We start from the raw sequence: 17,934 nt of genomic DNA, 5'->3' as shown, positions 1-17,934 counted from the left end.
TCTTCTCATCACCATCATCAAATACTGTCACCAGGTAAGGAAAAAAAAACACATTTTTTTGTTAAAATTGGGATATCAGTAAGTGATTGATTTAGGTGTTAGAAAGAGTGAGATGTATATTCCTGTAGCCAGTCCTTAAAAAAAACAAAAGTTGTACCTGGATACTGCTGCATATCCAGTAAAGCATCTGCAGAGATTGACCAAATATTTCAGCTGCTGTCTTACCACAGCTGCTCCATGTTTGCATATGTTAAATGCAATCTTAACTAATGAGTATTTGCACACATAATTCACGATCAGGACGTAAAATTAAAGATCAATGCATTCTAGAATTAAAAAACTATTATTCGAGCACTCTCCATTTTTACAGAACTTTATTACATAACCAGTACTCCCAGAATATTCAGATGGAAGCTACACTTACTATGCAGGAAGTTACAGTTTCAAGTTATATGAAACATCTTTCAACATCTTTCTCTACTGACTTCATTCAACTACGCTGTAAAACAACAGTGATGTCAGCCTAAGGAAGATTACAATTGTCAAAATGCAGACAATCATCAGCACCAGCTGAGAGGACTGTGGATCTCCTGGATTTTAGACTTTCTACTACCTCTGCTGATTATCACTAGGTCAACTTGTAACATAGCTGGCTTCAGCTACATTACTTAATCCTTTTGAATCCTGAAAGGCACCGCACACAATCAAGGTGGGATCTACAGAAGCCGATAAACTCGTCATATAAGAAGTAAGCTTTTGTCAAGTTTTGTAGAGGTATTAAACAACAAAAACTTAGTGACAAGGTTTAAGTCTCAGGCCACACTTGCACTCAACAACCGACTGCCTCTCTCTGCTTGCGCTCAAAACCTGACTTTGTCTTTCCTCCGTAACAGTGATAACAATTATATTCTTATCCCAAAACTGCCATGACCTTGAAGACTTTCGTGGGCATGGAATCAACCTTAGGATTAGATTAAAATATCACATTAAAAGTTAAAAGTTTCAGTAATTTCTTAACATGTCTCTTCCACTCTCATTCAGATCTTCTCTCCAATCAACAGTCCTGCCAAGTTTGATTCTGTTCATCTTGTTAGAATCCAATCACGTGGTAGAAAACGAAAAATATGTGAACACTTTCACAAATAAGTGTCAAAACAACAGTCTTAGAAGAATGGATATCAACGGCAAAAGATGCCCAGCAAGATTAGGGAGATAAAATTTCAGCCACGTCTGGTTTCCAGATAACGAGTGCTATATATTTTATTTTCAACATTTACTAATTTAAATAAAAATATGCAAAAAGCAACAAGGTGCTAGTCAAGAATTTTTATGTACTTATTTGACATGAAAGTAACTTTCACCTAGTCCTGAGCATTTTTCATCTGTATATAAAATTCACTACTATTGATGAACAAACTCCCCTTGTGACTGCCATTCCTCAGTCTGTGTTTTATACTACAGTAATTGTCAACTACTCTTTATGATAAAGTATCAGTTATAGATGTGTATCTGTCACTTCAAAATTTGTTGAAAAATATCAAGAGCAAGAACTGCACAAGAAAACATGTAGATTTGAAGCTGCCACCTCAAATTGTCAATACAGAATTAAGATAATGAAGCCACTTAACCCCCCCGGTTAAGTGAAGTAGAAGGCAGCAGGTTTCTAATTCAGTCTGTGTTAATTAACATAACAGTCTCCTTACATAATGAGAGATTAAATTAAAAAATAGTCTACCCACTTCATGGGATAAGCTGACTACAACTGAGATAAACTTATTCAGAGTTAGGTAGGTAGCCATGTTACTGTAACCTATGTGGTAATCTGCTTGTGGCCTCCTCCCTGCCAGAGGGATTCTTAATCTTCTTCCATAACATGAATGCATCCAGAGGAAAAGCTTCACCTCCCTGAAAGACCCGTGTGGTCAGCACAGCACACATGGCTGCTATGCATATGACATTCTAAACTGTTGGAAACAATTTTGTGAGGAGACACACAGGAGTGTAACACATTTAAAAACACCTATTCTGAAACTACAAGGAAAGGAAAAAAAGAGACAATTTAAAGCAAATAAAACCATTTTGAATTCTGAGAAAACGCAAAGTAATGTTGGTCAAGACTATTTTTGAACATGCACAATTCTGCATTTTCAGAAGCAAACAATACTCTGATTTATTTTTTTTTTCCTCATAGTAAACACAGAGTTAAATGTTCAGAGTACCACTTAAACCTTCCAAAGACATTTCTATGTTAACAGTATCTGGTTACCAGGACTGGAATACCTTGAGCTTTTTGAGGTATTTATAGGACAGGCAAATAGACTAAGGACATCTCATGTATTGATACAACTGTGCTATACTAATTTTATAATGCTGCATCAGTTGCTTTTTGTGTTGTTTTGGTTTTTTTTTAATTTAATTTAGTTTGCATCTTCCTTTGGTAGGAAAGCAGTAGCACCAAAAGAGACATATAAGCAAACATGATGTACAGTTTCTATTCAGATCACATCTTACGAATAAAAGACTGACAGTGGCTCTTAAAGCAACTTGTCCATACTTTAATGCTAAAAAAGTTCTCAAGCAGCCCCTAAATGGTTATTCCTCTAAATTCTACATACTAATGCGGCAGTGGCATAAATGGTCTTAAGCAATGACTTCTGGAAAGGTACTACTTCAGATCTGTTTGTCCCTTCACAAAGTTTTTGACCAAATCATAGTAATCTTATTCACAAAATCATTAACAATGCAAGCAATTACATACTTCTCAGTAAGTGCTAGGACAACAGCAGGTAATTACTGGTTAAGATGTGTGCCAATTCTGAAATCTGGTGAATAGCAACTATCACTTGAAGTAAGACTTTCACTCAGATCTGCAAATTCATCACTGTCTGTAAAGATAATTTCAGTCTTATTCTACTCAACCCCATGACAAAGCTTTTTCTAATCATCCACTGCTAGAGTCACTTGTCTCTCAAAGTATGCTTTTGTCTACTTTTATCTACAAAATACTGTTTTCTGTCTCAACTCTTACATCTTCTCTTCCTATTTCTCAAATTCAGGATTTTTGACAGATATCTATTCTTGATTTACAGAATGCAACTCCATGGCACCTACCTTTAAGATTTAGTCTGCATAGATTCCTATCTTACTCTTCTCGCTGAACTGCTAATCTCATGCCTTCTCAAAAGAACAAACATTTACATACAATATAGCTTTAATACCAGCTATACCATTTTGTTCTTAAAAGCTCTTATATCTGATCCACTTCTCTATTAATTACCAAAACACTCTCTCTAACATTAATTCTTGTCTTTACACTTCATGTTTTACCCCATCCTAACCTGATCTCTCCTTTATGTTCCACTTCAATAAGAGCATAGATACATTTTTTGCAGCACTTATCTGGAAAGTCTTATCTAAACTTATAGCTCTATTCCTTTCTAAAATGACTATGACTAGGTAAAGTTAGTTTTTTCTGTTCAAAATTACTTCATCAGTAACAACCCTTAATATCTCAAAACAACTAATTCTTGCTAAGGTTTTCTTACCTTTCCATGCCCCAGTCATCTACCAAGGAGAGGAATATATACATTTCCTGCAGTACCTTTAAGACTAGCAGTGCACTGATGGAATATATGTTACCATTCTACAGTTGACCAGTTTTCCACTCAGTATAAAGGATTAAACTCATGTATATAGAGCCTTTAAAAAGCATTTAAAGTTAAAAAAAAACAAAACAAAAAAAAACCACAACAAAAGCAAACAACAAAACAAACCACACAACCTGTGGGCAACACAGATCTGAAAATCAAGTCTGAATAGTCACGTTAGATAATAGGGAAAACAAACAGGAAAAGGCTTTTTTAAAAAATGGGTTAAGTCTGTTTTTAAAGCAGCTGTTTTCAGGGCTAAGTCCAAGAGTAGGGGAAAATATGTATTACAACTTGTGTTTTAAAAGGACTTTTTTCTTTTTTAAGGAAGTATGACAGCAGACTTCAGTAGGTCTTTATTTGAGGTTCCAATTCCACATTGCAAGACGTATGGTTTCTTATAAAAAAACCAAATATGAAGCCTAAGGTTTTAATACAAACTTCAAATACCTAAGCACATCCAAAAGAGATCTCTCACCATGTTTAACTCATGTCCAGGTCACAGAATTTATTTAATTTTTTTAAGTAATGAGTTTTATTCAAATAAACTATTTTTCTTACCGACGGTGTACCAACTTGCATCTGTTAATTTGTTGATAACTGCTTCCTGGTATGTTCCATCTGGATTCTTCACTTCCACAACAGTTCCCACCTAAAACACAAAAGCCACTTAACATTGGAGAGCTTCTAAAACAGGCAATAAAGTTAACACTTTTATATTTAGCAAAGAGTTAATTTTTATCCTATTTCTATGTTAGATATACCATACTTTTTCAGTTTCACTTGAATATAATTGTATCCCTCATAACTTCCTTCCTTCATTCATTCCTCTAAAATAAGCCAACTAACTGAGCTGATTATTTCCTGCCAGCAGGTGGGGAACAAGAACCAATGTGAGTGATGTCATTCTCTTGTGTAAGAGCTTGCCCATCAAATCCTCCAGCTGAGTTTTCCAAAGCAACAGTGACTAAAAACCAGAGAAAGCCAAACTTCTTAGCTTTAAGGCCAAAAAGAACAAAGAGGCTTGCATCAGCCTCTATGCTGCTGTATGCCTTTTAACTACAAAGGAAAAAGTTAACATGAAGAGTTACCAGCTCTAGGTTTGCAGCATTACCTTTGATCCTATCCAGCCTATGTAACAAATTGAACCTTCCACTTTCACCCATACTGCCTACACACATGTATGTCAAATATTGAAAAAGAATGCTTTTCAAAGTGATAGCAAAATATAAAACAAATTCATTACCTTTAAGGGGCCCTTTATGTGGTCATCCTGCACTTCCACTGTTGAAGAATCATGTCTAAAAGTTACCTAAAAAAAAATAATTCAACTGACAATCACTTGATACAATTGAACAGCATAAGAACATGCAGATGTCAATAGCCCTTCTCAAACTCTCATCTTACAGTTAGTCATCACAGTCACTGCACTTGCTGAAATCTGTGTTTCATTCATGTATTTTAGGAACATAAGGAGACAATTTCTTAGACCTCAAAACCTCTAATGTATTTATCTCCCAGAACAGAACCATTACCTCTAAAGGAAGTGTCAAACAACAGTCTACCAACAATGCTTAATGGTTCAAAATTGGTTCTGCAGTTCTCTTAATTATTTGAACTGTACTGCTTTAATGTCACACCAGAAAAGGAGTGACAATTTTTAGGCAACATTTCTATTTCAATGCTTTGAAATAATGTACGTCTAGCATCTACATCTAACCCTATTCTCAACAGGCTTTTGCTTATTAAAAAGTGCATTTCCCTCACTAAACAGTTAACAGACTCACACACAAAGAAGTACAGGACACTGGTGTCAACGAAAGAAAATTAATCACCTAAACAGCCTCTCAGTTAATATCAGCCTAGCTTACACCTTGCTAGTTAACTGGAAGTAAACATACAGACAGCTAACATTTCAGTCTTTCAAATAAGTATTTCCAAGGTATTTTCTCATGTCATTGGCTGTGTCTTTAATCCTACACATGCGGTCTTCAGAAAACAAATTTTCTGGAAATTCAAACATGGTTAAGTTATATTTATCAGATGCTATGGATATTCATCACTCCTCTCACTCAAAATTAGCTTGGTCACACTGAAAGTCACAGGATCCTCCTACCAATTACACCTGAAGTTTTATTTCCACTCTGGTTTTAAAATTCAGGGAAACTTGGAAAATTATGGCATTACATTTTTATGTACATGTGTACCCTTTATTAACACACACAAATTATGTTCTAAAGTTCAACAGAACAGAACACACTCACTTGATTTAAGTATACGATGTTTTATTTAGTATTCGCAGTAAGTAAGAATGTAGCGTGAGGCTCAGCCATGTAACTGTATCTCTCAACTACACCAACCCTACAATAAACCTGTGGGATTGATTGATGGGTGCACTCGAAGTTATGTTCTCACTATTGCTGAGAGTTTCTCCATAGCATAAAGCAATAGCAAAATTTCCTTCAGAACAGCAGGGTTCTCTAACACAAATTTTGCTTCTCAGTCTCCTCAGGAGGAGACTTGAAGGAGTTTTGTAAATGCTGAAAAGAGCAAACAGCTAAGAACAGCACCTACAACCAAGACCAAGAGCCCACCTTGACTGGCTGATTAGAAAACACATGAACTAAAAAAGCTCTACTATCTTCCAGGCACTGCTTCATGAAATAGTCATCTTGTCCGTCTTCTCTTAGAAGAATCACAGCAGTGCACACTGATGTGAAAGTACATTGCTTTCAGAGCTGTAACATCCCACCAAATCATACTTTACAACCTGAAAGCCAGACAAAGGATTCAGGCTAGGAATTAACTGAGCGAAGATTACCCTTCTGAACTTCAGCCTGTCAGATACAGGTATTTCTTTCTCTCTATTGGGGGATTTATTTAAAATCAAAAGGCCAGTTCAGATGCAAAATAATCTGAAACCTGTGGTCATTACTGGCTCATGTAACATATCCAGTATATAAATTCTGATTTAGAGCCATCCAGTTTTATTTACTTTCTGTAATTATCTTAAATGTATTTTACAGCAAAAAGGAACTCTGTCCAAAACCATGAGCCAGCCGCAATGTACTATGATGAAAGGTAAACAAGGAAAATTTGCTATTATGTATTCCAGAATGGTTTTTCTTTTTAAATATGCCTTGGGGCTTTGACTCTTTTTTGGGAGAAGACTTTTGGCAGCACCTTTTTTGCTTCTTGAAATATCAATACATACTCAAAGAAATACAGGTTACTAACAGAAATATTCAAATTCTAAACTGTGTGTGACACCACTTATCTTTCTTGAAAATGACATAAGTGATGTCAGTGTTTGTTAAGTGTGGGTTTAAATTCTATAATATTTGTCAGTGTGGATCCTTTCTGTCTCAGGCAAACAATTAAGACATTCAGCACATCATGAACCTGTTTAGATTCAGTTGGAATTTCACTTTTCTTCACCATCCTCAAAAGACAGCCCTGGTAGGCTCTACAGAGCAGATGTTTCACTAGCTGCTGTCCAAAAAAGACCTACATAGAAAATAGCTTCTTCTGAAATTTCTGTGGAGGATGCCTAAATACAAGTAGGTGCAGATGATGGTACCAATTGCTTTTGGAGACACTGTCAAAATAGACTGGCTTAAATAGCTCTCCAAGAAAAGCTGTAACAGATTATATGAAGATAGAGGGGACTACTACTGTTCTAACACCAGAAGCCTTAACCTTGAGTAAAATTTGTACTGCCTTCAATACTTTTCACAAGTCCAGGCAAATCAAGTTTACTGCTTTCCATAACAAAGTGTGTAATGAAGTTACACTGTCAATGTAAAAATCTGTACCATGTACAGAACCTGCCAAAGACATTAAAACTGTAAAACATGGTACTTATTGATGCTGAAATGATAAATACAGTGTGTGCATTCAATTAAATAAAAATATTAAATTATACAAGTGATGGAAAAGTTATTATAAACGTATACCTTAAAATACTCTAGGAAGCAGAATGCAACAGAAGAAAGCAGATGAAAGGAGAGACAATTAAAAGTATTTTCCTTGCCTGAAGATGACATCATGCATATTGCTAAAAATTTTTCCGTCATCTTCCTTTCTTAACAGAATATCTAGTCATAAAACTTAAAGCTTCAAACTAAAATTGATGTTATGAAGTTAACAAACTTTTGTTTTCCTCTAGTAGTCCTAGGAGACTCCAGCATAAAATATAGAGAGGACAACTCTCCACCACCAACTCTCCACATGACAACTCACTGCTGGGACACCTCTAAGCCTAGACATCTCTGTGCCAGGACAGCCCTCCATAGGTTGCCAGATGAGGAATGGCACAGCCCTGTTTCATCTGCTAATCCCCGGAGAGTTGTCCCCATGGAGGGCTGACTCAGTGTAGATATGTCCCAGCATAGAGACGTCTGCAGCAAAATGTCCCATGGAGAGTTGGCAGCAGAGAGTTTAGACCCCAAAATACATTGGGGCCTGAAGAAACTGTTAAACAAGTGGAAAATAAATGCAGCATATAAACTACCAGAATCCTACATGAAGTACACCTGACAATAAGAATCTTGGTTAGAGCTAATACTGAGCAAAGTTGTTCTGTGCCAGAAAGAACTGAAAAGATTTTAAGAGAAAATCAAGGGGTCACTGTTAAGTTTAGGGAACATATGCTCCTGGTGGAAGAAAGACAATGTAAAGAGACATTGTTTGTGAACTCTCACACAAAAAACATCCTCAACCACAAATCACATTACTCTATAAAGCAACAACAGTATCAGGGCCTAAATGCTCTGAGCTACAACAGTAACAGCAAAGGCACACACTCAAACCTGGGGCTTTAGGCACAGCCTCCGCAAGCAACTTACAGTAAAAATTATTTTCAGTTTCATTTCAAGATCTTTATGCAAAACATTGCAGTGACCAAACTGCAAGTAATAAACTCATAAGCATTTATCAATGAAAAATAACCTTAAGTATAAGTAGCCATCTAAGAAGGTAAGCTGAAAGCCCTCTAAAGATTTCAGTGAATTAAGATTTCACTGATCTAGGCACAACACAATTTCTGTACTTAGATACTGATACTTAACAGCTTAAATACCAATACTTAGTTGCTTAAACTCAATGGTGCTGTAAAGCATAGACCAGCTGATGCTGTTAAGAGTTACGACTAATGAAATGAAAAAGACCACTAATTTGCTCTAAAGGCTTTTTTAAGATGTCAGATTTAAGACAAACACCTTCTCATTATAATGAACAGTACTATCAAATAAGTGACAATAGTCCTCTCCACCAGGGCTTTCAGAGACTGCCAGCTCTTTCCTACATTAAGACTCCAAAGAAAAGCTCAGCCACTCACTAGGGCAATCTCTGTGCCACTGCAGTGAGCAGCAGTGACTTTCAGGGAAGGCCCATAGACCTTATTTGCCCTTTTCAAGAAGATAAAAATAATTTCAAACCATCCTGCCCAGAGCTCGTCCCCACTACAGCAGAAGTTGCCATCTTTCTTAAGTCATACTCGTGCTTTCCCTCATATATACTTCAGGCAAAAAAATCAGCCATTAGCATGAGGGCAGATTCAGGCAAAACATGACAGTTACAATGGAGGCTCTTCTATAACAGGTTATCACCACTCAATTCACACATTTTCACTTATATTTTCAGTAGATGCAAAGAAAACATTCTGTCACTATAACTCTGCTGTAGAGCAACAATCTAATTCATTTTTGTTAGTGCTTTTGTTCCTTACTCTGTTGTATTTCTGTATGGGGTTAAGAGGCAGAACAGAAAAACAGTGCCTGCTCAAAGATTAGAAGCTTCTAGGGCAACATTATCCAAACAGAAATATAAGGCCCTTTTGCAGTATAGACTTACTACATAGTAAAAACAAGCCCAAACATTGTTCTCTTTATTTCTAGAAATTATACTTTAAATTTCCAAGGGATGTTAAAATGTACCTCTTGTATTCCCTCTTCACAATTTTATTTGTACTGCAGGTAGCTTATATTGATTCATTCAGTCATTAACTAATCATCATAAAGATTAGGTGAGATCCCCTGCTTGCTATTCTGTAGGACTCAACATGCCAAGTCTTTGTTGGATGACAGCAGGGTTTCATCTTATTCCTGAAGCATTAACCTAGTTGCCACTGCTGAACAGCAGTGACCTGTGCTCCTGAAGTAAAAGAAACCATATTAAACCTATTTTGAAGAGTTTTAGCTATTTTCTCCCATACATAAGCCTACATTTGTCATTTGTCATATTTTGATCAACTATTTTAAGGTCAGTCTATGGCTTTCAAGGCCACAAATACCGGATGCAAGCAGATGACAATGCATTGAAAGAACATATTTAAATTGCGTTGGGATGCGGGCACCCCTCCCAACAAAAATAAGCTTACTGTTATTTCAAGACTGCACTGCCAGCCTCCAAGGAAAGGACAGCTTCTTAGCTGTCTTGAGACTACAAAGAAGTTTCACGTTATCCTGTTTTGAACACTGATGACTTTTTTTTTTCCCCAAAAAGCATTTGCAGGAAAACCACATACCTTGACTTTGACAAGTCGTTTTGCTGTCTTGATCTTTGCTTCACAGAAGGCTCCTCTATACTTTGCACTTACATCAGTGCCCACTGTGAGATAGGGAGGCTCGTCAATGGCCTGGAAATGAAAGGAAAAGAAAACAAAAACTGGTTTTTAATTACTGGCCACTGGCAATATAGCTATCATGGTATCACTAGCTTTTGTGGACAGAGCATTACAAAACAGCTCAATAAAACTTAACTTGACAGCATACGTCTCTCGCAGCAGTAAAAACACAGAATGCAACACTAAACTTGTAACAATGAGTACCATAAATACAATAAACTGATATGATACTTGTCTACAAATACCACATAAACCTCCAATATGTGAAGACACAGCAGACAGCCAGTTCTGTTACAATGGTGAAGGCCAACTAAGTGTTCTACCTTCTCCTTTAATTGCCTCAAGATCTGATTAATCTCATTAAGACACTGGTGTTTTATTTCCCTCCAATAATTAAGGTTAATTCTTCATTAGTAAGTATAATAACTCTGAAGATACTGTTTCACGTTTGAGTAAATTGTATCAGTGGGTGCTCACCAGGACAGTAGCACAAGGGGTAAAATACAGTAGGAGAATAACAGGAAGATAAACACACAATGAAAGCGAACCGCCCAGACAAACGGCAAAATTCTGTAACAAGCAATAGACGAACAGGTGACACCTAAAGAAGGAAACAAGAAATAGGGGTAGAATATGGGTCCAACTGGTACACAGAGTGAGCTTATAAAGGCTCTGTTCTTTCAAAGGAGATTCATCTTCCTTCACCCAGCCTCTCCCAGTGTAAGCTGTGGGAGGAAATTCTAGGCATGTGAACCACCTCACTATCACTTCATAGAATGTAGGTCAGGAGAGAAAATGTAAAGGGTGACAAGCAACAGGAGTGAGGTATGCTCACGAGAACTGCAAGCCACCATGCAGCCCCAAACAACAGCTAAGAAGAGAGATCTAAGCCCTTGCCTAAGCCCACATCGTGTTTCTGCACCCCTACAGATCAAAACACAGCTTATGAGAGGCCACTCTGACACATTCAGGCTCACTGTGGTAAGAGTATACAGATAATCTCCTTCACAGGTCTCATAGCTAGTATTTGATACTGAGCTGCTTGCAGTCAGCATCAGGGAATTCCCACTGGCTGTTTCCAGCTCCAATACATCAGAAGTGAAGACAATGCAAGTATGTACATGAATGCTTTGATGCATGATTTTTCAGAAATTTAAGTTTTGCAAAACTTGCAATGGAGAGACATGAGGTGCTACAATGTTAACTCTGTAATAATAATGACTGTTCAAGTCTACCTCTTATTTTCAGGTAATAAGAGTATCTTTAAGAGTATAAGAAAACTGTTCACAGTTTGCACTTGTTAAGATCAAAAAATATCAATGTTCTAATGAATCACTTCCTCTTTCTCTCTCTGCATGCATGGTGCATGACTGCATGCAGAGTGTCAGGAGATACCACGCTGGTAGCAGTTTATCCACGAACACTTAACCCATTCCTACTCCAGACTTAATACAACTTAACTGAGATTAGCGAGGCAACAAACAGTGATGCATTCTCTTGTGAAGTCAGAAAAACTCTAGGAAGGGTGCATCCCTCCTGCTCTCCCCCACTCTTTAGTGATGAAACTCAGCACTACAATTTTCAGTCTTTCATGACAGTTGATCTTCCAAACTTTAAAAAAAGCACAGAGTATTGAGATTAACAAAGCAGGCAGATTCCTGATTGGTCCGCACAGATGCAAATAGCTAGAATTCTCCTATAAACAAACACTTTAAGAGCTGGTTGCATCAGTATCAGTCTGTAAGTCTCTCAATAACCAAACAAATTAGCTCAAAGAGCAACTCACAATGTTAACTTACAGAAAATAAAGAACTATTTTTCTTCACTAATACTGAATATTAACAAGAACAATAACAACAAAAAAGGTCTGGAGTGGTGGGAACCACAACAACCTGAAGCTGTTTGGAAATTTATGGTAGAGGAACAGGGAAGTCAAGAATCAAACTTTAAAACAAGATTTTAAATTCTTATAAGAAGTATAATCACTAATATTATTGATTACCTTGTTACTACTCTGGCTTATTTTTAAAAGCTTCTCCCAGAGAGAATATTCAATTGAAGAACAAATATCTGTAAGAATTTATTTCTATTATTACCACACAAGCCAATTTCAATCCCTAGCCTAAATCTCCTGAAGTTACTCTTAAAATAGCTAACTCAAGTGATATCAGCTGAAAGTGAGAAGTTAAAACAACTGGAAAGCTGTGACGCATCACAGAGTTAAAGTCTGACATTAATTTCAGATAATTTTTTAACAAAACTTTGTAATTTTTACCAACTCTAAACAAGCCACCTGTTCTCAAGCAGGTTTTATACAACTCCATCAAACTAGATTAAAAAAAGCATACAGCTATTTTTACCTCTTTCTGTTATCCCTTCTCTGCTTTGTGCTTACGTAATTTAATAGACATCTTTACACTCAGAGTGAATACACACCTTTGCCTATTAAATTATTACATGCTTTGGCAGGATTTGTTTTTATTTTTTCTCTGCTTTTCAGTTCAGGTTACCAGAAAAAAAATATCTTAAAATCTGAGAACAGGATTCAGTAACCTCAGAAAAGTCACTACAAGCATACTGAAATTATATTAAAAAGAAGCACTGCAACCGCCATTAGGGAGAAGGGAGAGAGACAACATTGGATTACCCTACAATAAAAAGTTCTCAGCCTCTTGAAATTATTAAAGACCTCATTTTGAAACAACTCTTGTAGTCTCATATGTTGTAATTTCCAAATCTCTGGGCTCCAGTCTCAGTTTTAATTTTATTTTAAAACACCAGGTAATCTGAATTTCTATTTGCTTTTTGTATCCGAATATAATCTCTGGCACTTTCTAATTTGTAGATAAGAACAACCTTTTCAGTGGCATGTAATAAAACCATTGGTAATTTTTTGCTCATTAGGAAAACAGAAAAGTATACCCCAGCATACATCATCATTCATTTATGACTCATGAACTTCCTTCATCCTGAATACCTTCAATATGCACCCAATTCCTCTCTCAATGGTTCTGTCTTTGCACTCTCTCAAAACATCTTTCAATTCATACAGGAAGAAGAAAGGGCAAAGTGAAACTAATGGTAATCTCTAGGTATGCCTTTTTCACTATTGGCAAAAGACTGGTATTTAAGATCCTCATTGAAGCCACCCACCAAACAGGTGCTTTCATGAGGGATGACTATTTTGCTTGCATTAGTAACTGAGGGCGGGCTAGCACAAGGGGAGCAGGAGGCTCTGCTGGGTGACAAGGGGAGAGGGGCATCCTTCTCCAAACGGAAACCGGTGGAGGGCTTTATCTGAGGCCTGGCTACCATGGGGGGCAGAGCCAGGCTGGGGGCATGAAAGGGCTGTTTTGGGAAGGGACTGGGGCGAGATGTTGCCCAGCACCCGCTAAAGCGGGTCGCTGACTACCGAAAGCGAAATGCCGCCAGCTGCTTGAGCGGCTCCCCAGCGACCTGCGGGCCAGTTCGCTAAGGCTGCCGGAAGAACACTGTTCAGCTCATTAGGGCCGGCAGAAGCGGGGGGCAGCACCGCGTCCCTGGGGCCCGAAGCAGGGCACAGGTGCAGGGCCAGCTCGCCCGGCCCCGCGGCGGGCCCTACCGCTTTAAGAGGAGGGACCCGGGCCGGGAAGCTGCCAGAAGTTTCTGGCTGCCCGAGCCGGGGCCGAGCGCCGCAGCCCGCCCGCCCGCGCCGGCCCGAGGCGCCCGTGGCTCCAGCAGATTAAGCGCGGATTGCCGTGGAACTAAATTTGGCCCCTTAAGGCGATTGCCGGGCAAAGCTGCGCGCAGGGCTTCCCGGGAGCCGGTGGCTGTTGGATCCCTGCCCCGCCGACACCGACCGCCCGCTCCCGCGGTCCGCCCGGGACCGCTTCCCATCCTGGCCTCAGGACCGGGAATCCCGGAGACTCCAAACGCTGCCTGCTGTCCCTGCGGGCCGGCTGCTCCGGAACAGGACTAACGTGCCCGTGATGCTGTACATCCACAGTCAAAACACAACTTCAATCATTTCTGACATTCTCCTGAGTCACCAAGAAGGGATAAAAAGAAAAGGCTTCCTGCAGTTTCGCACTTTCCATTAGGAAATCCAAATTAACGGACGACTGCCCTACTACTACTTAATTTTATTAATGGCAACAGGATGAATGGCTTCTGTGCTATCTCAATTCACAACTGATGCGACCGGGCAGGATTTTTCTATACGCGACACCGGCTGCCGCAGCTGAAAAGCTGGTTTACCACTTAAATAAGGAGAAGTCTCTAGGTGACCAGTCAGCAATTTCCACCAATTCAGTGGCCGAATTTTCTTTGGCAGGCAAAGCAGGCTGCTGGAAGGTTTCTGCTCCAGCCTTCGAGATGATTATACTTGGAAGGACTGATAAATGGCTAGATGCCCGCATCAAAAAACAACATGCACATCTTCTCAATTGGGACATTTACATAGGTCTTTCAAGTGAGAAGGAAGAAACTAGCAGAACCCTCCAAAGCACTTGCGAATAAACATTTTAGCTCTGCAAACTAAAATGGTAACATCATGCTTCTGAATACCTTTAAAGGCTGTTGAAGAGGTCAGTTTTCCAGTTTTTCTAGACATTTAATTATTTTTCATCTATGTGGATGAAATCACCCTCACACCTCCTCTTCCAACAGTACTGCATTACTATATTCAAATTCCTTTGTAAAGATTGTCGTGCTGTACCACAGCTGATCAAATTGTTTTACACTGCCCTTTGCCTATGAGCATGTCTAATACGGTGTTTGTGAATATATTATTTCTATCTCCTAATCTGTATTCCTCTGCACCACACACAGGATGTTCCAAGTAAACCACATGAAAACAAGATTAAGCATTCAATCTAGAAACACAACAGACATGCTTAGCTGGAAAGCTGGCAGGACTGCTTTCAGATTAGTATGTAAAGAGAAAAGTGTGCCTGTACCTTCCCTTTGTCTCTCATATACAAACTTCGAAAAGCCAGGATTTCAGTTTGTATTAAACATTCAAAATTCGGCAATTAATCTACTCTACCAGACTCCTGACTCAATAAACTAGTGAAACAAACACTTTAAAGAAGAAAACAAACAAACAAGCAAACAACCAAAACAACAAAAAAACCCACAACAACCAACACCCCACCCAATCCCACAACTACTGAAAAGAAAGGCCTGGTTTTAGTTTAATGGAAATTTAACATCTGCTTATTGTCAATAACCAATGTTCGGCAAAAGCTTATTAAAGATTCAAGACCTTCCTCCCCCCTCACCAGACATCCAAATTAACTCTTGAATTTTAAAAAGAAACATCCTAACGCTCAACATTTATTATTTTTTCTCATTCTTATTTAAGCAAGAGGAATAGCAGCCAAACTTTTTTTCTACCATCTACAATAATTTAAAGTTACCACTCCAAATAGTCTTTCCTCAGGGTTTCAATGTCTTCTATAATTTAAGATGTAAGCAACCAGTTTGCAAGCAGAACTATCACATACACACTTGGCTATTCCAATTGCAGTCATCTTCAGTCCCACAAATTAGTGGGAAAAACCACCAATAATACCCTGCTACTCAAAACCCAACCAGATCCTTAAGTCTTCTAATGAAAGGCAAAAGTTTCACACAGCCAGTAACCTAAACTCCCATTATATCCTGCAGAATTAGCAGTCACTCCAGAGTAATTTTCAGGGGTTCAGAAACTTCGGGGGCAATGAAGGCTTGAGAAGACCACATATCAAAAACAGCATCTTTTTTTAGAAAACAAGGGTAAATCAAACTTCTACACCAGTTCTAAAGAACTGTTACAATGAAAACAGGAAAAAACCAACAAAACAAACAAAAAACCACCACAAAAACCCTCCTTCCACAGTTACTAAGGTATTTACTTAAGTAATGGCTTACGATAAATATTTTCAAACCCGCAGTAAGTTCCACCCAATAGCAGAGATCTGCCCACACACTGCAGAACCAATTTCTTAATAAAACAAAATTGTGTATTTTGTTTATTGAGTGTAATTAAGAGGGCAAGATATTGCTTACAGCTCAATCAGCAGTGGTTAAGAGGACACTCAACTTTACCGTAATAATAGCAGATATCTTCAGGAAAAAAACTAACACTTTCAACGTACTCAATTTGGCAGATAATAATGTATAGGTGATCTCAAATACCTTCCTAATGTTCAGAGCAACACAGAAACTTGCAAAACTTTTCTACAAATGTTATGTTACTGCAGCACATAACTCCTCAAGAGACAAATGCAACATCTGAAACAAAGACTGAGACCTAGAATTTAAAAAAAAAAAAAGTAAATCCATTGCCCCACCTTTCATCTCCCAGAAATAACACCACAACAGGTAAAACAAGGAATTTTTCTGGAAACTTGTAAACTACAAGGTAGAATGAAGGACACGGATGTTTTTTAAATGAAAGCCCAGGAAAATGTGTGCTTTTGGCAAATTTTCTTCTGGCTGAAAAAATGTTGGCTTGATTTTTGTTTTGTTAGAGTTGTGCATTTCAGAGGAAGGGATTTTGACATTTCTGAAGGAAAATAGCTGAATATTTCTAAATTAAAAAAAAAAAAAGGCAGGGGGAGGTAGATGGGGCCCTTATAATGAAACCTATTTCAAGTTTCAATTGAAAATCTACAGGAAGTTTTATGTAACATCTCGCCAGCCTTGTAAGTAAACATTATACAGCATAACAGTTGCAGAAAAGTGTTTTCCCCTTTTCTCTCTTTCCCCACTCCCCAAAGCTGTCAGTTACCAGAACCTAGTGGACAGATAACTGGAAGTACTAAACCAACTTCTTACTTCTTTAGTGTTCTCTACAGGTGTGAAGGGGCTATATTCTTTATTTCAAATTATTTAATTATATCAGTTTAATGCCTAGATTGTTTGAAGTTCTTAAAGCTAATTTTCCTCTCTGAATAAAAATGAAAGACTTACAGCTTCTAAGATGATGAAAGGCCAAACGACCCAAAACGAGGTTAAACTAAATATCCACAGGTTAATACTTAGTTTACTTAAATGTTTCTGTTTTAAATGCAAAAGGGATTTTCATTATTTTTACTTATCAATGTAAAGCTGAATTTGTAGGAAACTAGTGATCCCATTATTTTGGGGTTTGGAACTATGCTAATTTGATGGATACAGAAAAATAAAAATATAATAATATAAATAAATATAAAAGTAAAATATAATAAAAAATTCTTTTTAAAACTTTACTCAGAAAATGAGAAAGATTTAAAAGAAAAGATTTAAAAGTCAGTCTATCCTAATTGTTGTCAAAGAGCAACTTGATTCTCCATCCAGAAGTTTACTGAGTAGTTTTATTTCCAAATATTTAGACTGTAACAACCTCATTTCCTACTCAAATGAGCAAATCCAGAAAAGTGGCTACGTGTAAAAAAATACAGTATTTAGATTCCCCCCCCCAGTAAATAAAAAACACTGAATTTTGATTCTGTGCCTAATTTGGTCACAGACTTCCTGTACCACAGTGCAACCCAGCAGGCATGTATCAGCTTTCAAGTCTGCAGAACAGGGCTAATGTATCTCTTAGAGGTGAACAAGCATTTGATGTTTCTCTAGCACTTTGAGACCTAAGTATGGAAATCTGTTTTCTTTCAATCAGTACAGTGTATCATTCTATAAAATGTGTTATTTAATCAA

General features: G+C 37.8%; 1 protein-coding gene across 1 annotated transcript in view; it reads right to left on the bottom strand.

The window, feature by feature from the left end:
• Positions 1–17,934, bottom strand: part of LOC104388694 (AT-rich interactive domain-containing protein 4B-like) — a 65,115-nt gene that overhangs the window by 27,673 nt on the left and 19,508 nt on the right. Inside the window, exons 2-5 of the mRNA XM_009997593.1 lie at positions 10,174–10,284; positions 4,894–4,959; positions 4,209–4,299; positions 1–24 (exon numbers count right to left, since the gene is read on the bottom strand). The exon at positions 1–24 is cut by the window's left edge and continues 6 nt beyond it. Of these exons, the coding sequence (XP_009995895.1) occupies positions 1–24; positions 4,209–4,299; positions 4,894–4,959; positions 10,174–10,284 (292 nt within the window). The remainder of the gene's footprint in view (positions 25–4,208; positions 4,300–4,893; positions 4,960–10,173; positions 10,285–17,934) is intronic.

The sequence above is a fragment of the Chaetura pelagica genome, unplaced genomic scaffold, assembly GCF_000747805.2.
Source record: "Chaetura pelagica isolate M959 unplaced genomic scaffold, ChaPel_1.0 scaffold235, whole genome shotgun sequence".
In the NCBI taxonomy this organism is placed as follows: Eukaryota; Metazoa; Chordata; class Aves; order Apodiformes; family Apodidae; genus Chaetura; species Chaetura pelagica.
This window is presented reverse-complemented; position numbering and strand designations above follow the sequence as displayed.